Source organism: Ranitomeya imitator, chromosome 4, assembly GCF_032444005.1.
Source record: "Ranitomeya imitator isolate aRanImi1 chromosome 4, aRanImi1.pri, whole genome shotgun sequence".
Taxonomy (NCBI): Eukaryota; Metazoa; Chordata; class Amphibia; order Anura; family Dendrobatidae; genus Ranitomeya; species Ranitomeya imitator.
The window spans coordinates 394,898,148-394,920,043 of NC_091285.1; the positions used below are offsets into that span (position 1 = coordinate 394,898,148).

Below are 21,896 nucleotides of genomic sequence, written 5' to 3' on the forward strand. Positions count from 1 at the left end.
CTCATGGAAAACTCGCCACACGCGGAAAAATTGCCACATGCACAAAAGTTGCAACACATGCAAAAGTTGCCTCACACAAAACTTGCACATACTCAAAAGGCACCACACATAAAACTCGCCATGCGCAAAACTCGCCATGCGCAAAACTTGCTGCACACAACTTGCTACACCAACCTGTCACATGCAACTCGACGCACAAAAAGTTGCTACATGCATGTCACCACACAAAACTCATCTCACAAAAGTCGCTACATGCATGTAGCCACATGCAACTCAACACACACAGTGACACACGAAACTCGCCCTAAAACACACAAGTCTGGTATTATCCTTCAAAAATAAAAATCTGATTAATAAGCAGACAAACTACAAGAGCAACAAATGTACCATATAGGAAATACGGCCGCTGTCAGTCACATGACCTGTCTATTATGTTTATATTTGAGCTAATATATACTGCCAGGGAAGAGGGCTTCCTGTTGGCTGGGGATTTATCAGGCTGCCAATTTAGCTTACAAATACTGAAGTAAAAATACTTGCCAAATAACGTGTGAACGAGGTCTAATACAGGAGGAGATGACATACAGATATATACTATGTACGGTGAGATGACACACAGGTATATACTATATACAGGAGAGCTAACACACCGGTATATACTATATAGAGGAGGAGATGACATACAGGTACATACTATATACAGGAGCAGATGACCTACAGGTATATACTATATACAGGAGGAGATGACATACAGGTATATGCTATATATAGGAGGAGATGACATACAGGTATATACTATATACAGGAGGAGATGACATACAGGTATATGCTATATATAGGAGGAGATGACATACAGGTATATACTATATACAGGATGAGATGACACACAGATATATACTATATACAGGGGAGATGACAGGTATATACTACATACAGTAGATGACATACACGTGTATACTATATATAAGGGAAATGACAAATATGTATATACTGAGGTGAAAATGAGGTGGGAGTGCAAAATGAGAGGAGTGAGGGAAAATAGTGGAGTGATCGGAAATTACAGATGTGACGTCGAAATGACAAGAGTGAGGGGGAAAATGAGGTGTGAGGGAGAAAATGAGAGGTGTGAGGGAGAAAATGAGAGATGTGAGGGGGAAAATGAAAGATGTGATGGGGAAAATGAAAGGCGTGATGGGAAAATAAGAGAAGTGAGGTGCTATAACTAACCACAGATATTTACTATGCCCAGGCAACGCCGGGCTCTTCAGCTAGTAACATAAAAAAAACTAATTTAATAAAATATAGCTGATAAACATGAGCACAATATAATAGTAAAAAACAGACGCCAACCAATATTTACAAAAATTTTGTTATTGGTTACACATAAATTTTTTGCTTTTTTGCACATTGTTAAAAAATATTAAAAAAAAAAAATATATATATATATATATATATATATATATATATATATATATATATATATATATATATATATATATATATATATATATATATATATATATATAATATGAGAGCAGCACAATGCTCACCGGTGGGTGCCAAGCCTCCTGGGTAAGACCATCCACATGTCCACCCAAATAATATGCCAAGCAGAAAAAGAAGGCAGCACTCCAATAGTTTGTAAAAGTGAAAAAGCTGTGGTTTATTTCAGACCCACATCTCGCGACGTTTCGGCTCACACTGAGCCTTTCTCAAGCAGTGGGTGGTAACAAATTGTGTCCTTATATACAGATAACCCTCAATCATTTACATAATAAATAGCCATACATATGCTTACAGTTGTTGTGATAAATTTACATCATACTTATAAAAACGCTCCATGTGTTTCCCTGGTGTATAAAGTGCATTGTGCTAAAGTGCTTTAGACTTCTCTTACTTCCACATTCCCACTGATATTGCCGCTTTTAAAGCTGTTTATATTTTATTCTCTAATATGTATGCAATGATTCATATCTTCAGATATTATTAAAATATAGCGCTTACCCCGCCGGACAGATGGAGTCACATGGAGGACTGAATAGCCGCTGAATTTGGCGTTCCCTAAGGCTTACTGCGCATGACAAAGCCTCCCATACCCACATGTTGGGAAGCCAGCCAGTGAGATTACAAGCGCTCCTTCCTTTTGCCTGCACCTGCGCACAGGGACTATGTCTGCCCCGCATCTAAAACCCGCATGAACAATCACCGCCACTCAATAAGGAAGAAAAGACAAGACCTACCAGTCTCAAAACACTTTTTAGATTTCAAACATACGGAAAAATAATGTGTCATGCACCAGTATTAACATAAATCATCCCAAAATAAAGAATGTGCAAAAAGTGTATAAAATTATTTTATTAGAAATATTATAACATATAAAAATACTAATTTAATAAAATATAGCTGATAAACATGAGTACAATATAATAGTAAAAAACAGACGCCAACCAATATTTACAAAAATAGTCATCAAATAATTTATAGACCTCCAATGATATGGTATATACCAGCACTATTCCAAAACATATGATTAAATAGCAGCCACATAAAAGTGCATAGTGCATTAATTGTGCAATTAGTAAACAATGTGCAAAAAAAAATTCTAATATATGTATATATATATGTATATATATATATGTGTATATAGGGGCAAAAAAGTATTTAGTCAGTCAGCAATAGTGCAAGTTCCACCACTTAAAAAGATGAGAGGCGTCTGTAATTTACATCATAGGTAGACCTCAACTGTGGGAGACAAACTGAGAAAAAAAAATCCAGAAAATCACATTGTCTGTTTTTTTAACATGTTATTTGCATATTATGGTGGAAAATAAGTATTTGGTCAGAAATAAACAATCAAGATTTCTGGCTCTCACAGACCTGTAACTTCTTCTTTAAGAGTCTCCTCTTTCCTCCACTCATTACCTGTAGTAATGGCACCTGTTTAAACTTGTTATCAGTATAAAAAGACACCTGTGCACACACTCAAACAGTCTGACTCCAAACTCCACTATGGTAAAGACCAAAGAGCTGTCAAAGGACACCAGAAACAAAATTGTAGCCCTGCACCAGGCTGGGAAGACTGAATCTGCAATAGCCAACCAGCTTGGAGTGAAGAAATCAACAGTGTATAGTTTTTTTATATGTTATAATATTTCTAATAAAATAATTTTATACACTCTTTTTTTGCACATTCTTTATTTTGGGATGATTTATGTTAATACTGGTGCATGACACATTATTTTGCATACAAGTGGTTACACATCTGATTAATTTATAAATAAAATATGTTGATATGTTATATTGTACTTGGGACTTTATTGATTGGCCGTTTGTTTCCTTTCCCCTCTTGCTTTGTATATTCTCCGATTGTCCCTGAGAACTTACTAGTAGTCTGATCTGTTGGGTCCTAATAATACTACTGTTAATTTAATTTTATTATTTAATAGAACTTCTATAGACCCTTCTACAGATCTATATATTTTCCTTGCTAATTTTCCATATTTATATAGATATATATATATAATGTAGATATATATATATATATATATATATATATATATATATACTAGATGGTGGCCCGATTCAAACATATTGGGTATTCTATAATATGTAGGTAGTATATAGCACAGGCTACGTACTATATTGCACAGTGACGTAGTATATAATACAACCGACGTAGTATCTAACATAGCTATGTAGTATATAACAGAGCTACGTAGTATGTAACAGCGTACATAGTATATAGCAGAGCTACGTAGTATATAACAGCCACGTAGTGTATTGCACAGGTATGTAGTATATTGGTCAGCCACGTAGTATATAGCAGAGCCACGTAGTATATTGCACAGCCATGTAGTATATAACTGTCACGTAGTGTATTGCACGGCTATGTAGTATAGTGGTCAGCGAATTAGTATATAGCAGAGCCACGTAGTATATAACAGCCACGTAGTATATTGCCCACGCAGTATGTAACACAGCCCACGTAGTATATAGCAATGTGGGCACTATATGCGTGGTTAAAAAAAGACTTAAAATAAACATATACTCACCTTCTGAAGGCCCCTTGAAGTCCTGGCCCTGTGTGCGGTGCACGCAGCAGCTTCCGGTCCCAGGGTTGGTATGTGCGCAGGACCTGTGATGAAGTCGCGGTCACATGACTGTGACGTCATGGAAGGTCCTTCTCGCATAGCATCCTTGGCACCGGAACCTGCCGCTTGCACTGCCAAGGACAGCGCGCCACGTTGGAGGGTGAGAATAACCTTTTTTTTTTTTTTATTATTATTTGTAACATTAGATCTTTCTACTATTGATGCTGCATACGCAGCATCAATAGTAAAAAGTTGGTCACACAGGGTTAATAGCTGCGTTAACAGAGTGCGTTACACGGCGGTCCGTTAACACTGGCATTAACCCTGTGTAAGCGCTCAGCGCTGACTGCAGGGCAGTAAAGCAGCGGCCATTTCGCTGCCAGACTATGACCGTCGCTGATTGGTCGTGGCAATGGTCGTGGGCGTTTTGCCACGACCAATCAGCGACGGCCATAGTCTGGCAGCGAAATGGCCGCTGCTTTACTGCCCTGCAGTCAGCGCAGTAAAGCGCTGACAGAAAGGAGGACAGACGGAAGTGACCCTTAAACAATTATATAGTAGATATCTCTCGCGCTCTGTCTCTCTATATATATCTCTATATCTATCTATATATACACATGTATATTTCTCCTTCGCCTCATTGGGGGACACAGGACCATGGGTTATGCTGCTGTCACTAGGAGGCTGACACTAAGCTGAGACAAAAAAGGGTTAGCTCCTCCCTTGCAGTATACACCCTCATGCTGGCATGCAGAGACCCAGTTTAAGCTTAGTGTCCGTAGGAGGCACACTGATTTTTTTCTCTCTTTTTTCATCTATTCCGGACGAAGGGGGCGACGGATTCTTCTAAGGTCCGATCTCCCCCGAACCAACAACAGGCGAGCACGGGAGTTTCACCTCACCGTATCCTCTCCTGCGACGTGGGAGCCACTGCCTGAGCTGTCCTTTTTTTGGGCGACGGTTTCTCCCCTAATGGGCCCCGATCTCCCCTTATACAGACGAGCACTGGTGTTCCTACCTCCAGTATCCTCCTCTGCAGCCAGGCCTTTTTATTGCCGGACATCTGCCCTGTCCACCAGGTTCTACCCTCGGCTGTACAGTGGCTTTATCCCAGTGGCGTCCGTGCAGACCACACTGCATCACCAATGTGACTTGTGACTCAGGTGGTGGACGGTTCCTCTCCACCCCCCATGTGGGGTAGGTGGATAGAAGGCTTCCCAACCCCTGCACCATTCCTATATATGGCACCATGGTTCCCTCTCACCTCCATCTTCAGGGTAAGTGCCCGGTGGGGGGACTGGGGGGGGTGTCGCCGGCGGTCAGGAGGGCTCCTCATCCCTGGGCTCCATCTGCAGGCTTTTTGGGCGGTCCCTGTCCCTTTCCGGCGCTCGCGACCGCGCGCCGGGCCGAGGCCGCAAATTTAGTCCCCGGCTTCGGCCTAGCCGCTGGTCGCCGCCGCTAAGCTCCGCCCACTCCAGCCAGTGTCTGTGGCGCCGCCCCCCGCTCCTGGCGCTTCTCACAGCCGCCGAGATTTCTCTTCCTGATCTCGGCGGCCATCTTGGTCCCTCTCCTCAGCGCCGCAGCTCCTGCCTGTCGCATCTCTGGCGCGTCAGTGGCCCACGTGCAGCCGGCTTCCTCCTCTCAGAGTGAACACCCCAGCAGTTCGTCTCTCCTGGATAGCGGGACACAGGACCGGGGTAAGGAGACATCGTTAGCTCCCCTCTGCAGCGCCCTCTCAGTCACTGGTCACCTCTATATAGACCCTGTAATTTTGTCTGCATTAGCATCATGTCGCAGTCAAGGTCTAAAAAATCTTCTAAGGTGCATACAACCTTCTTTTCTGCGTGTACCACCTGCCAGGCCCCTCTTCCCAGGCCTCAAAGCTCTCCCCTCTGCTCTGCCTGCGATGCCCCGTGTGCCCAGGAGCCCTCCACCGCCGCCGACCCTGGAGTACCTAGCCCCCCCCCGTGGGTCGCCTCGCTTTCTCAGTCCGTGGATTTTTTAGCTAACGCCATCAAGTCCATTCAAAATCCTCCCGGGGAACGGGGCAATCCGCTACAGGTGCTAAGGGATCCCTCCATAGCAGGGGAATCGTCGGCCAGCAGGGGCCGCTCGCCTCTTAAAGAGGCACGGTCGTCCAGAAAACGGACCCGTACTACCTCTCCGGAGCGTTCTCCTCGTCACTCAGACTCTGGCAGCTCCACCTCTCGCTCACCCTCTTTGGGGGCTCGAAGCGTTCAGGACTCTGAACATGAGTCTGAAATTTCTTTGGATCCGGAGGCTCCGGAGTTCAGAGCCACGGTTGACTCCCTCATCGTAGCAGTCAATCACGCACTAAAGGTGGATGACGATTCTAATTCCGCTCCGGAACATGCGGTCTCCTTTTCCAGAACCAAGCGTTCTCACAAAGCTTTTGCCTCTCATCCAGCCTTCCTGGACATAGTCAGGCGTCACAGGGAACACCCAGACAAGCGCTTCACGGGTAAGAAGGTCTTGGTTTCCAAGTATCCCTTCTCAGCTGATCTCGTGAAAGACTGGACGGATCCCCCCACGGTAGATCCGCCGGTCTCGCGCCTGGCTTCTAAGACTCTTCTCTCAGTCCCGGAGGGCGCTTCAATTAAGAGTCCCACCGAACGCCAGATAGACTCTCTAGCTCGCTCGGTGTACGAAGCCTCTGGCTCGTCCCTGTCTCCCTCCTTCGCCGCGGCCTGGGTGTCCAAGGCTATGGTTTCCTGGGCGGATGCCCTAGCGAAATCCATTAATGAGCAGGACCTCCCCTCGGAGATGGCGGACCTGGCTAAGCAGCTAGCCATGGCCAGCGATTATGTTATGTTCGCATCTCTCGACGCGGCAAATTGCGCTGCTTCGGCGGCTTCCAACGCCATCGCTATTAGAAGGGCCCTTTGGCTCAGAGATTGGCGCGCAGACTCTTCCTCTAAAAAATCCCTGATTTCTCTCCCTTTTCAAAGCGGGCGTCTTTTCGGCGAAAAGCTTGACCAGCTTATTTCCGACGCCACAGGGGGAAAGAGCAAGTTTCTTCCCCAACAGAGGCCCAAGGCGGCTTTCCAGCGCCAGCCTTACTTTCGTTTTCGGCCTTTTCGTACCAACTCTGCCTGGTCCAATCCCTCTGGCCTTCCCAGATCGGACCGCTCCGCCCGCGCAGACAGAGACGTTCGTCCATCCTTCAGACCTAATCCCTCCTGGCGCGGGAAACCGAGGCAGCCCCGAACCAGAGGTTCCAGACCTCCCAGATTCCCTTCTCAATGACTCGGGAACAGCGCCAGTCGATCCCAGAAGAGTAGGCGGTCGTCTACTCCTTTTTCAACAAGCCTGGCTCTCCGTCGTTCACGACGAATGGGTCAGAGATCTGGTATCGTCTGGCTACAAGATAGAGTTCTCCTCTCCCCCTCCCACTCGGTTCTTCCCCTCTCGTCTTCCCAGTTCGGGAGCTCAGTCTCGCGCCCTTCTTTGCGCCATCCACTCCCTCCGCCAGAGCGGGGTCATCGTGCCGGTCCCGGAACACGAGAGGTTCAGAGGCTTCTACTCAAACCTCTTCGTCGTGCCAAAGAAGGACGGGACCGTTCGTCCCATTTTGGATCTGAAGCTTCTGAACAGGTGCGTGAGAGTCCGGCACTTCAGGATGGAATCGCTCAGATCAGTCATCTCCTCCATGGAAAGAGGGGAATTTTTGGCCTCGATAGACATCAAGGATGCCTATCTTCACATCCCGATCTTCCCGCCTCATCAGAGGTTCCTTCGCTTTGCCATTCGAGAGGACCATTTTCAGTTCACAGCCTTGCCCTTCGGTCTCGCCACGGCGCCCAGGGTGTTCACCAAGGTCATGGCGGCTGTCATGGCCATTCTTCACTCTCGAGGAGTCGTCGTATTACCTTACTTAGACGATCTCCTCATAAAGGGCCCGTCGTTTCAGGCCTGCGAGTCAAGCGTCCACATTACCCTGGATTCGCTTTCTCGCCTGGGCTGGCTGATCAACTTAGACAAGTCATCTCCCGTTCCTTCCCGTCGGATCTCCTTTCTGGGAATGATCCTGGACACTTCAAGGGGGCTGGTTTTGCTTCCTCGGTCCAAGGTCCAAGCGCTCCAGCAGGGAGTCCGTACACTCTGCCATCCTCGCCCGCGAACCATTCGGTTCGCCATGAAGATCCTGGGAAAGATGGTTGCGGCAATCGAAGCTGTTCCCTTCGCTCAACTCCATCTCCGCCCCTTACAACAGGCTCTGCTGGACAACTGGGACAGGAGTCTCTTTTCTCTCGACCTCCCTTGTCCCCTGTCTCCTCGGGTCAGACATTCTCTCATTTGGTGGACCCTGGGACCATCTCTTCTCCAGGGGAAGTCCTTCCTCCCGTTCCGCTGGTTAGTGGTAACCACCGACGCCAGTCTTCTTGGCTGGGGGGCGGTGTTTCTTCACCACTCGGCCCAGGGTCGTTGGACTGCTTGGGAATCCAGCCTCCCCATCAACATTCTGGAGATTCGTGCTATCAGACTTGCTCTGATTCACTTCCACGCTCTGCTTGCGGGTCACCCAATAAGAGTCCAATCGGACAACGTCACGGCGGTGGCTTACATCAACCACCAGGGGGGTACCCGCAGCAGGGCGGCGATGAGGGAAGTCTCTCTCATCCTTCGTTGGGCCGAGACCAACCACTCCATCATCTCGGCGGTGCACATTCCGGGAGTCGAGAACTGGGCAGCGGACTTCCTGAGCCGCCAGGGCCTTGCCTCGGGGGAATGGGAACTTCACCCAGAAGTTTTTCACCAGATCTGTCTTCGCTGGGGGACCCCGGACGTGGATCTGATGGCATCCAGATGGAACGCCAAGGTCCACAACTTCATCGCTCGATCTCGGGATCCCCAGGCCATTGGAGTGGACGCGCTAATTTCTCCGTGGCATCATTTTCAACTCCCATACGTGTTTCCTCCTCTTCCCTTACTGCCGAAGGTCATCCGAAAGATCAGGACGGAGGGAGGACCGGTCATTCTGGTCGCCCCAGACTGGCCTCGTCGCGCTTGGTACGCGGAGCTCGTTCAGCTCGTAGCCGACGTCCCCTTGCGGTTGCCAGACCGCCCAGACCTACTTCGCCAAGGACCGATCTACCATCAGAGCTCAGGGGCCCTACGTTTGACGGCGTGGCTGTTGAAACCTGGATTCTAGCTCGTGCTGGTTTCTCTCAGCAGGTCATTCCTACCATGCTAAGTGCTCGCAAGGCGTCCTCTGCCTCTATCTACCACCGCGTCTGGAAGACCTTCTTTTCTTGGTGCAGGCTCCGAGGGCTCCCTCCGCTCAGCTTCTCCATCCCTTGTATCCTGAATTTCCTTCAGTCCGGTCTGGATTCCGGTTTGGCCCTGAGCTCTCTTAAAGGTCAGATCTCAGCCTTATCCGTGCTGTTCCAGCGTAGGATCGCCACCAACCTTCAGGTCAAGACTTTCATTCAGGGAGTCTCCCATGTTGTTCCTCCTTACAGGATGCCTTTGGAGACCTGGGATCTCAATTTGGTCCTGGGGGCTCTCCAGGAACCGCCGTTCGAACCCCTTCAAGACGTTCCGCTCTCTGTTCTCTCTTGGAAGGTTGCCTTCCTGGTAGCGGTGACGTCCATCAGAAGGGTTTCAGAGCTCGCCGCTCTATCCTGTCGGGCACCTTTCCTTGCCTTTCATCAGGACAAGGTAGTCCTACGTCCTTCTCCCGCGTTTCTTCCAAAGGTGGTCTCATCTTTCCACCTTAACGAGGACATCATCCTTCCCTCCTTTTGTCCGCAGCCTAAACATAGGGTCGAGAAGGCTCTCCATACTCTGGACGTGGTACGGGCTCTCAGGAGGTACATTTCCAGAACGGCACACTTCAGAAAATCGGACGCCCTTTTCGTGCTCCCGGAGGGTCACAGAAAGGGTTTGGCGGCGTCTAAATCCACGATAGCTAGATGGATCCGATCTGCTATCCAGGAATCCTATCGGGTCAGGGGCAGTCCTATCCCGGCGGGGATTAGAGCTCACTCCACTCGGTCGATGGGTGCTTCCTGGGCCATCCGGCACCAGGCATCAGCGGAGCAGGTTTGCAAGGCCGCAACATGGTCCAGCCTGCATACCTTCACAAAGCATTACAATGTGCATATCCAATCCTCTGCGGACGCGGCCCTTGGCAGGCGTATCCTGCAGGCGGCCGTTGCGCATTGGTAGTCAGATGGTACATGAAGTTACGTGGTTGTATTGTTTCCCTCCCAGGGACTGCTTTGGGACGTCCCATGGTCCTGTGTCCCCCAATGAGGCGAAGGAGAAATAGGGATTTTTGTGTGTACTCACCGTAAAATCCTTTTCTCCGAGCCACTCATTGGGGGACACAGCACCCACCCTGGTAGCCTTACGGCTAGTTATCTTTTTTAGTCTTTGACTGTTGTTTGACATGTTATGTTCCAATGTTTTTTGATATATTGTTCTCATTATCTTACTGCTTTTGCACTTAACTGGGTCTCTGCATGCCAGCATGAGGGTGTATACTGCAGGGGAGGAGCTAACCCTTTTTTGTCTCAGCTTAGTGTCAGCCTCCTAGTGACAGCAGCATAACCCATGGTCCTGTGTCCCCCAATGAGTGGCTCGGAGAAAAGGATTTTACGGTGAGTACACACAAAAATCCCTATTTCTGAAATATTGTAGTTTTTACACACTGCCCACTTAGCCTAATAGTAGGCTAATACTTATAGTATTGTTATGTAGAGATTTTATTTATTATAGTAATTTTATTGTCCTCATAGATGGGATTATAATGAAAGGTAACACCTTTAGCTGTCACAGGATCCACTAAGATTTGATGACCACAGCTCACCTCCTCCCTCTCCTTTCACAATAACATCTACACAGACTCCAGAACTTGAAAAAGGCCTCTCCGCTATAGAAATCAATGAAGATCGTGTTTTATGTGGCTCATGTGGCATCTGTAATATCTGTAAATATTCTACAGCAGCTCAGGATTGATAGGCATTACCATAGTGTACAGAACATAGAATAGACTGAGAATGTTTGTCAGTATCTGGTTTTAATTAAATAATATAGATGATACATTCCCTTTAAGAATTCACAAGGCAATAGTGACAAGTGATCAGGGTGGTATTGTATATACAGGCTTAGATTTAATTTTTGAGACCTTTAATATTTCATAATTTCTACATAGTAAAAGTATGACAACTAAACAAATGAATAAAAAATAAAATTACATGTTCTATTTTGTTTAAATAAATGGATTTCAGTTGCCAAATTATTAACCTTATTTGCCAACCCAAAGATCATCTGTGTAAAGCCTTAAAGATGGCCATGATTTATTGCTCTTCACTAGGAAAAAAACATGCATGAACAGTACAACAAATCCCCTACGTGTCCTTTATTTTCAATCCATCTCATGCTTTGTGATGATACCATCTGACAAGATAAGAATATAATATAGCATATTGTCACTCCACTTTTGATTTTTTCTGTGCTTCCTGACACAAAAGAAAAAGTGCAACGCAGTGAAAAACTTTATTTAATCGCATTTTTCTTAGCACAATTTAGCACTTTTTTATAACATTCTTCAATGGAGTTTTAGGAAGCTGTAGAGCTGAGGCACTATGTAGTCTTTATAGTGTCCATCGATGAAACCCTTTCCGCTGTTGTGCACAAACCAGCAGGTCACACTCGTTCCATTAATTCTGTTATGGTGGAATTCCTTCTGTACACCTCTGCATAGAAAATAGTAGTCAGATTATACTCCACGGCACCAGTTATTCATTTTTTTCGTGTCTAGGTTGATTGTTTTTTTAGGTTGCCTCTAAAACTTTCTTGCCTGGCTATGACCGTGATATAGGACAACCAATGTGAGCATAACCCAATATTGGTAAAGAGGCTTTACCAAGTTTGAAAGTAATCCTTTAACCATAGGATAGGGGGTAATTTCCCGATCACTGCGAGTCAAGCTGCTGAGACCCCCACTCATCCCGAGATCGTGGCTCCGAAAGGGCCATGTTTGAATGTAGTGGAGGTCAAGAATGCAGCCCTTCAATCTATTCCCAATTGGAGCTCCATAAATAGCTAAGTGCTGTGCTTGGCTGGTCTTTGGCACTCCCTTTTAGAATGAATGGATTAGTGGTCACATGCTTGATATTACAAAATCAGTGGGGGGGGCAGTGGTCCCAGTCATCAAACTCCTAACAGTTTATCAGTAAGATCTATGACAACAGTGATTCTCATCTCCAGTCGCCCAACAGTGCCTAATGGGTTTCGGATTCCTTTGCTATTTTTAGAGTTATACTAGCAAGCCCATAAAATAATAGTAATCCAAGATATATATTTTAATTTTTATACAAGAGCCTCAAATCATGACCCATTTGTGGGGTACTTGAGGATTAGAGTTAAAGAAGGACTTAAAGGTCCCATCGCAAACGTTTATCACCTATCTACAGTCACGAAGATTCCCTGACTTTTATACCATTGCATAGTTATACAGTGGCATTAATCACTTATAGGTTCCATGCATAAAAAAAGCTCTTTTTTTGCTGTAGCCTTCACCATAGGAAAGTGCAGGTTTGCTTAATTTCTTTTATACAGTTAAAAAAAGACACACTAACGCATAATATCCCATCTGAGGTTGAAAAGATGAAGATAAATGGAACCTATAGCGATGTTTCAGGCTTTCGTCACAAGCTTTTCCTGGAATATAGTTTTATGACATACACCTCAAACACAGCAGTAATCTACTGTCAGTTTCCCTTTTATGATATTCCAAATGTCTAGACTAGGACAGAATATTGAGAAGTATAGATGTGCGAATCCAAACAGTGAAGTTCCGGGTCTGTACCGAACACCTAGTGTCCGTGCACAGACCCAGAACGCGGACGTCTCCAGCAATTCCATCTTGTTCAGGTTTGGCACCCCGGACATTGGCCATTTCCCACACTGTCATCTGTGTGACAGCTCGAGAAACACAGGTGAATAATTGGCTGGAAGTTATCGTCAGTCAGAACGCTGTGCTTCCTATGCTGTCAGATGACAATTTAAGCCAGCACCTGTGACTGCCGGTAAAAAGGTTACCGCCGGTCGCAGGCATCAGCTGATAAGAGAGTACTACTTTCATCAGTGTATGCCTGCTGCCGCTCATAGCAACGAGAGAAGGCGCTGCTGATGGGAGTATTTATCAGCTGGTATAAATACATTTTTTTAAAAATGAGGTGGGGCCTCTTCTACTCTTGATAACAAGCGCAGGCAACCCTCAGCTGTCAGCTTTATCATGGCTGGTTATCGCTGCATGATAAAGTTTATATAATAGATGTGACAGCAGGCGTAAGCTTTCATCAGCCAACGCCTGTGACTGGCTTTAAACTTTTTACTGAATGGGGTCTGGGTTCTGGAACCCGAGCCAGATTTTTTTTAGATGTTCGGCCGAACCCAGCGGACCTGAACAACCACGGGTTTGCCCATTACTCTTGAGAAGTAAATCAATGAAGCTGAATCAGATCATGTAGTGTACTATTGCTGTATACCAAGCAAAGTGTCCCTATACTGTAATCCAAAGGATAGATGATCCCAGCAAAAATAGAAGAGGAGGACGAGGCTCTCCTAGATTAATCGTGTGATGTACGTGGATTAGATATGTATAGTCTTGGATTAAATGACGCGCAGTGTGTGTAGCTTGTTCTTATACAAACCTTGTTACAGTCAGCTGCTTCCCTTTAACATTCATTGTAGCGATTGGTTTCTCAGGAATGGTTCCAGGTCGAAGATCATAGACACTGATTTCAGGATCCTTCATAAACTGGCCTAGATAAAGATATATGTATTGATATCCTTACGTTATTACTGCTATTTAACAGTTTTGCATACACTGTTTCCTGAAGTCTATGAGCCTGCAAACCTGAGATGGCAAAAATAATTTTATGATGTCACGTTGCTTCATGTAAAACTTACTCTGTATGGAAGCATCAAAATTCAGCTTTAACTACTTATAATCTACAGCCATCCATGTAATTTTTAATTTCTTAAAACATTGTCTCATATGTCAATAGCTATAATCACCAAACAGAAGATAATGATGAGAAAATTTGGGTAGCTTTTCTGGTGTTATCAAAAACTCCAAATAATGTACTACCTATCAGTCCGTGTGCTGTATCGGAGAATGTGTCACTAGAAGGAAAGTATAAACCAAGGAAGTCAACGTTGACAGGGTGATCCTTCCACACACGATGCAGAACAATAAGGAATGACAAGTCATTATCCACAGTGACGGTGATATTGCTTTCCTTCTTCATTGATACAACCAGCCTGCAATAGAAAAAAATCCAGAATGAGCAAGTGTTACCTTTACTTATTGCTCAGGATGCAGTGAAGTGATATTGTAATGTGAGTCCGCAAGGACAGGGTCCTCTCCCCTCTGTACCAGTCTGTCATTGCAAAATTGTTTACTGTAAAAGATATCTATAACTATGTACTTAACCCCTTTCTCATGTACAGCACCATGGAATTATTGGTACTATATCAATAAACTAGATGGTGGCCCGATTCTAGCACTTTGGGTATTCTAGAATATGTATAGTAGTATATAGCACAGCCCACGCAGTATATAACACAGCCCACATAGTATATAGCACAGCCCACATAGCGACGCAGGATTTCTGTGACAGACAGACAGAAGTGACCCTTAGACGATTATATAGATGGATAATAATTTTTACAACTCTTAATATTAAAATGCTTATTGAAATAGTTTTTTTTATGCTGTCATTGTCTAGCGTGCGTATTGGCAATCTGTGGGGGTTCCAGTAGATCAACCCCACAAAACTAGAAGTTATTCTCACTTATCTCCAATGGACACCACTTTGAACATATAATACAGTGTGTTGTAAAGTCATGGTGCACTTTTGACCAGTCACTGGAAAGCATCAAAAAACAATAGAAATGTGAAATCTGGTCCAAATAAAATAAAAACTCTCCCAGTTTCATACCTATTCAATGCAGTTTGATGTGGGCTCCATTTGTTGCCCTACACCCATCCAAACGATAGTGAAGTTCTTGCCACACGGGTAAGGACATCTGGTGTAACAGAGTGAATAACGTCTATGATTCTCTGTTTTAAGTGATTAATGTCGTTGATGCGTTCAATATACACATGTTGCTTCACATAACCCTAAAAGTAAAAGTCTAAGGGCGTCAGATCCGGAGATCATGGTGGCCATGGCTTGACAGAACCCCTGCCTATCCACCGCTGGGGGAATGTTCTATCCAGAAACTCATGAACAATGGTGGCGTAGTGTGGAGGAGTGCTGTCCTGTTGAAGATGACACCTTCTGGAAATTGTGACACTGCACATAATTCCAACATGTCAAGATAAGGCCGGCGTCACACTTGCGAGTTTTACGGACGTAAGAGCGCAGAAACTACGTCCGTAAAACTCGCAAAAAATACGGCACAATTATTCTCTATGCCCCTGCTCCTATCTGCCGTATTAAACTGATCAGTATTATACGGCTTTCTACGGCCATAGAAAATCGCAGCATGCTGCGTTTGTCACCGTATTGCGCAAATAAAACGTCAATGAAAGTCTATGGAAGCCCCAAAAATACGGATTACACACGGACCAGCAGTGTGACTTGCGAGGAATACGCAGCGCTGTTGGAGAGAAAAGCCGGCAATTCAGTGCGGTGTACAGTAAAATCACACTGACAGCTTACAGTAGAATAGGTAGAATAAATGTGTACACATAGAATAGGTATATTTATATATATATGTCAGTAGACACATATATGTATATATATTAATATTTCATCCAGCGCGATATAGCAGAAAGCCGGTAATTCAATTACCGCCTTTTGCTCTCTCCTTCCTAAAACCCGACATGATATGAGACCTGGTTTACATACAGTAAACCATCTCATATCCCCATTTTTTTTGCATATTCCACACTACTAATGTTAGTAGTGTGTATATGCAAAATTTGGCCGTTCTAGCTAGTAAATTAAGGGGTTAAATGGCGGAAAAAATTGGCGTGGGCTCCCGCACAATTTTCTCCGCCAGAGTGGTAAAGCCAGTGACTGAGGGCAGATATTAATAGCCTGGAGAGGGTCCATGGTTATTGGCGCCCCCCTGGCTAAAAACATCTGCCCCCAGCCACCCCAGAAAAGGCACATCTGGAAGATGCGCCTATTCTGGCACTTGGCCACTCTCTTCCCATTCCCGTGTAGCGGTGGGATATGGGGTAATGAAGGGTTAATGCCACCTTGCTATTGTAAGGTGACATTAAGCCAGATTAATAATGTAGAGGCGTCAATTATGACACCTATCCATTATTAATCCAATACTAGTAAAGGGTTAAAAAAAAACACACACACATTATTAATAATTAATTTAATGAAAAAAACACAAAGGTTGTTGTATTAATTTATTCTACTCTTAATCCACTCACTGAAGACCCTCGATCTGTAAATAAAAAAAAATAAATAAACCAAGAATATACATACCTTCCGAGGATCTGTAAGGTCCAACGATGTAAATCCATCTGAAGGGGTCAAAATATTTTGCAGGCAGGAGTTCTGTTAATGCAGCGCTACTCCTGCCTGCAAAACCCCAGCGAATGAAGGTAAAGTAGGTCAATGACCTATATTTAGCTTCATTTGCGGTGAGGCGCCCTCTGCTGGCTGTTCCTAGATCGTGGGAACTTTCCTAGAAAGCTCCCTGGCTCGAGTTCATATGAGGACAACCAGCAGAGGGCGCCCTCTTATGATCTCGAGCCAGGGAGCTTTCTAGGAAAGTTCCCACGATCTAGGAACAGCCAGCAGAGGGCGCCTCACCGCAAATGAAGCTAAATATAGGTCATTGACCTACTTTACCTTCATTCGCTGGGGTTTTGCAGGCAGGAGTAGCGCTGCATTAACAGAACTCCTGCCTGCAAAATATTTTAACCCCTTCAGATGGATTTACATCGTTGGACCTTACAGATCCTCGGAAGGTATGTATATTCTTGGTTTATTATTTTTTTTTTATTTACAGATCGAGGGTCTTCAGTGAGTGGATTGAGAGTAAAATAAATTAATACAACAACCTTTGTGTTTTTTACATTAAATTAATTATTAATAATGTGTGTGTGTTTTTTTTAACCCTTTACTAGTATTGGATTAATAATGGATAGGTGTCATAATTGACGCCTCTCCATTATAAATTTGGCTTAATCTCACCTTACAATAGCAAGGTGGCATTAACCCTTCATTACCCCATATCCCACCGCTACAAGGGAATGGGAAGAGAGCGGCCAAGTGCCAGAATAGGCGCATCTTCCAGATGTGCCTTTTCTGGGGTGGCTGGGGGCAGGTGTTTTTAGCCGGGGGGGGGGCCAATAACCATGGACCCTCTCCAGGCTATTAATATCTGCCCTCAGTCACTGGCTTTACCACTTTGGCGGAGAAAATTGTGCGGGAGCCCACGCCAATTTTTTCCGCCATTTAACCCCTTAATTTACTAGCTAGAACGGCCAAATTTTGCATATACACACTACTAACAGTAGTGTGGAATATGCAAAAAATGGGGATATGAGATGGTTTACTGTATGTAAACCAGGTCTCATATCATGTCGGGTTTTAGGAAGGAGAGAGCAAAAGGCGGTAATTGAATTACCGGCTTTCTGCTATATCGCGCTGGATGAAATATTAATATATATACATATATGTGTCTACTGACATATATATATATATATATATATATATATATATATATAGACAGTATATATGGGTTTTTTTTTTTTACACATGGATCCCTTGTATAGCCGTATGTCGGTTTTGCAAGCCTGCGATAAAAACACGCATTACGGCTGCCATGCGGATTACATACGGAGGATGCCATGCGCAAAAAACGGTGACACACCCTGCCTACGGAGGAGCTACGGACCACTATTTTCGGGACTTTTCAGCGTATTACGGCCGTAATTTACGGACCGTATTTTCATACGCTGTGTGTGACGCCGGCCTAAGTGTTTGCTGTCACAGACCACTCCGTGAAAAAAAAATGTGCCTATCACAGGGTTTCTCCACCAAACTGCCGGTTTCCTTCAACTGCTTATCCCTATTCCTATGAGGTGGCGCTTCGTTATAAACGCGCCGATATTCATGTAGCTTTTTGGTCACGGATTCAAATTTAGCAAGCCACAGAACACACTGTACCGTCCACATCTCGACTGGCATGGAAAACCACACAGCTGGCATAAGCTTGTGGTTGCATGATGACACAGACCTGACAGTGTATTAAAGGGAACCTGTCATCTGAATTTGGCGGGACTGGTTTTGGGTCATATGGGCGGAGTTTTTGGGTGTTTGATTCACCCTTTCCTTACCCGCTGGCTGCATGCTGGCTGCAATATTGGATTGAAGGTCATTCTCTGTCCTCCATAGTACACGCCTGCGCAAGGCAAGATTGCCTTGTGCAGGCATGTACTATGGAGGACAGAGAATCAACTTCAATCCAATATTGCAGCCAGCATGCAGTCAGCGGGTAAGGAAAGGGTGAATCAAACACCCAAAAACTCCGCCCATATGACCCAAGACCAGTCCCGCCAAATTCAGGTGACAGAGTCCCTTTAAGCAGAGTTCAGTTTATCAGGGGTTAATCTGACTGGGGGCTCAGCAACAGCTTAAATGAGTTTGTGTTGTTTAGTTCTTGTTATCTCTCCTCATGAACAGGTCTGATATGATTGGGCCAGAGAAAGGGCACCAAAATGTAAACTATAAATAGATCCTGTGACTGGTTAAAAGTGCACCATGACTTTACGAATACACTATATGTATGTTTAACCCCTTTCTGACCTCGGACGGGATAGTACATCCGAGGTCAGAAGCCCCACTTTGATGCAGGGCTCCACGGTGAGCCCGCATCAAAGCCGGGACATGTCAGCTGTTTTGAACAGCTGACATGTGCCCGTAATAGGCGTGGGCAGAATCGCGATCTGCCCGCACCTATTAACTAGTTAAATACCGCTGTCAAACGCAGACAGCGGCATTTAACTACCGCTTCCGGCCGGGCGGCCGGAAATGACGTCATCGCCGACCCCCGTCATATGATCGGGGGTCAGCGATGCATCAAGATGGTAACCATAGAGGTCCTAGAGACCTCTATGGTTACTGATCACCGGTGGCTGTGAGTGCCACCCTGTGGTCGGCGCTCACAGCACACCTCCATTTCTGCTATATAGCAGCGATCAGCAGATCGCTGCTATGTAGCAGAGGCGATCGAGTTGTGCCTGCTTCTAGCCTCCCATGGAGGCTATTGAAGCATGGCAAAAGTAAAAAAAAAAAGTTTAAAAAAATGTGAAAAAAATAAAAAAAATATAAAAGTTTAAATCACCCCCCTTTCGCCCCAATCAAAATAAATCAATAATAAAAATATCAAATCTACACATATTTGGTATCGCCGCGCTCAGAATCGCCCGATCTATCAATTAAAAAAAAGCATTAACCTGATCGCTAAACGGCATAGCGAGAAAAAAATTCGAAACGCCAGAATTACGTTTTTTAGGTCGCCGCGACATTGCATTAAAATGCAATAACGGGCGATCAAAAGAACGTATCTGCACCAAAATGCTATCATTAAAAACGTCATCTCGGCACGCAAAAAATAAGCCCTCAACCGACCCCAGATCACGAAAAATGGAGACGCTACGAGTATCGGAAAATGGCGCAATTTTTTTTTTTTTTTTTTTTTTTTAGCAAAGTTTGGAATTTTTGTTCACCACTTAGATAACAAAAATAACCTAGTCATGTTAGGTGTCTATGAACTCGTAAAGACCTGGAGAATCATAATGGCAGGTCAGTTTTAGCATTTAGTGAACCTAGCAAAAAAGCCAAACAAAAAACAAGTGTGGGATTGCACTTTTTTTGCAATTTCACCGCACTTGGAATTTTTTTTCCATTTTCTAGTACACGACATGCTAAAACCAATGATGTCGTTCAAAAGTACAACTCGTCCCGCAAAAAATAAGCCCTCACATGGCCAAATTGACGGAAAAATAAAAAAGTTATGGCTCTGGGAAGGAGGGGAGTGAAAAACGAACACGGAAAAACGAAAAATCCCAAGGTCATGAAGGGGTTAATATATATCTCACATATAATATAATATACATCTCGCATGTAACAGACCTTGGAACATTTCGTACTTGTATACATACTATTGTGTACTTCAGAGCTGAGGGTCCGCTGTGCCATCATTCATCATTTCAACTGGTAGTAAATAAATCACTTGCAGTGCGAAAAAGCATTTTGGAAATGTTTGCCATTTTCAGTCCACATAACAAATGTAATGATTCACCCACCTATTATATGTCAGAGTACTGGACTCGGACCACTTCATTTCTCTCGTGTGAGACGGATCTTTCACTGTTATTTTCTCAGTGCTTACTTCTATCTTCGTGTTCAGCTGCTGGAAATACAAGCCAAACGTGCCAAAGTAGGTGTTTAGCTTGCCATCCTTGGTTTTCTTAGCGGTCACAATTTTCCCGTTAATTGTAATGCCTAGAGTAAAAGGAAGCAGATATAGTCACTGTGTTCATGGAGAGTTGTCAGTTTACTGAGATCCTTTCTTGTATTCATTCTGTTACATATACTTGAAGGTAAAATGCTGGTCAGACTTCAGACTGATTACACCATAGTGGGCAAACATGGCATCCACAGGGCTTAATATGCGATCGGTTGTGTCCAGTTCCAGCTCAACACAACTTTCAGGACTACTGATAAATGTGAGTCCAAGTGTAAAGGTGTCAATTTTGAACGTTACTATATCCCCTATCCGCAGGTTAGGGGATATTCGGGATTGCTGGGACCCCTTCCAATGCTGAATGTGCATGGAGCCGTGATTGATCAAGCACACTGCCGCTCCATTTGGCTATCTCCAGCGGTCTCTTTGAAAATGAATAGAGTGGCAGTATGCATAATTGATCTCCGATCCATTCACACTGGGCTCTTCAGAGTTCTCTGGATCAGTGGGGTCCCAGCAATTGGGAAGTTCGATATCTCATGGATAGGGAATAACTATCAAACTTGAGAATACTCTTTGGAATCTATACGCTCATTGAGAGGGTCATTTTTAATATTGCTTAAAAATCATGGTTGTTGGCAGTGTCATCCTGTTTAAATATGTGCTTCAAAGAACAATGATATTCTATGGGGATAGAGCTATCATATAACCAAGGATCTGTAACTTTGGCTTGTAAATCTGTCTAAACCGACTATTAAACAACAGCCGATCAGCTTGCATGTAGCGGTCTACTAGGCTAGGATCACACTTCTAGAAAAAAAAGTGCAACGTGCCGCCTTTTTTAAATAGAATTATAGCCTCCCAAATGTAAACCAAATGGACATCATTATTATAAATGAGGTCTGCCTGGTGCCATCTTTATCCATCATAGAATGGATGACATTTTTACAAGAGTCACATTTTTCTGTTCCTACAAAAGAACAGAAAAACTTTAACTAGAGTGTGAGCCTAGCTGTAAAGGTGTAAGGTAACACTCATGTGTACACGCCTAATTTCCTTACCTAATTTTGGATCTGACATCATGTTCAGGATACTTCCAGCCTGTGCATCAATATTGAAGCAGACATCTGTCTGACTCTTTGGTAAGTTTATAATGAAATGTGGATCGTTGTCAACTGGAAATACAGAAGTATCAGCAATGTATTATACATAGTCCTACAAATTTGGGCACGTCAAGACTAAAATTACAGATGGTACTGAATAAAGGCTAGCGAAACTAATGATTAAAATACTACATAAAATACACTTTGGAAAAAAGGA

General features: G+C 44.5%; 1 protein-coding gene across 1 annotated transcript in view; it reads right to left on the bottom strand.

Moving 5' to 3' along the window:
* Window positions 1–11,122: 11,122 nt before the first annotated feature.
* The window catches only part of ITIH2 (inter-alpha-trypsin inhibitor heavy chain 2), a 70,469-nt gene continuing 59,695 nt past the window's right edge, over window positions 11,123–21,896 (bottom strand). Inside the window, exons 17-21 of the mRNA XM_069762056.1 lie at window positions 21,638–21,751; window positions 20,416–20,614; window positions 14,218–14,390; window positions 13,778–13,889; window positions 11,123–11,815 (exon numbers count right to left, since the gene is read on the bottom strand). Of these exons, the coding sequence (XP_069618157.1) occupies window positions 11,668–11,815; window positions 13,778–13,889; window positions 14,218–14,390; window positions 20,416–20,614; window positions 21,638–21,751 (746 nt within the window). The 3' untranslated portion in view covers window positions 11,123–11,667. The remainder of the gene's footprint in view (window positions 11,816–13,777; window positions 13,890–14,217; window positions 14,391–20,415; window positions 20,615–21,637; window positions 21,752–21,896) is intronic.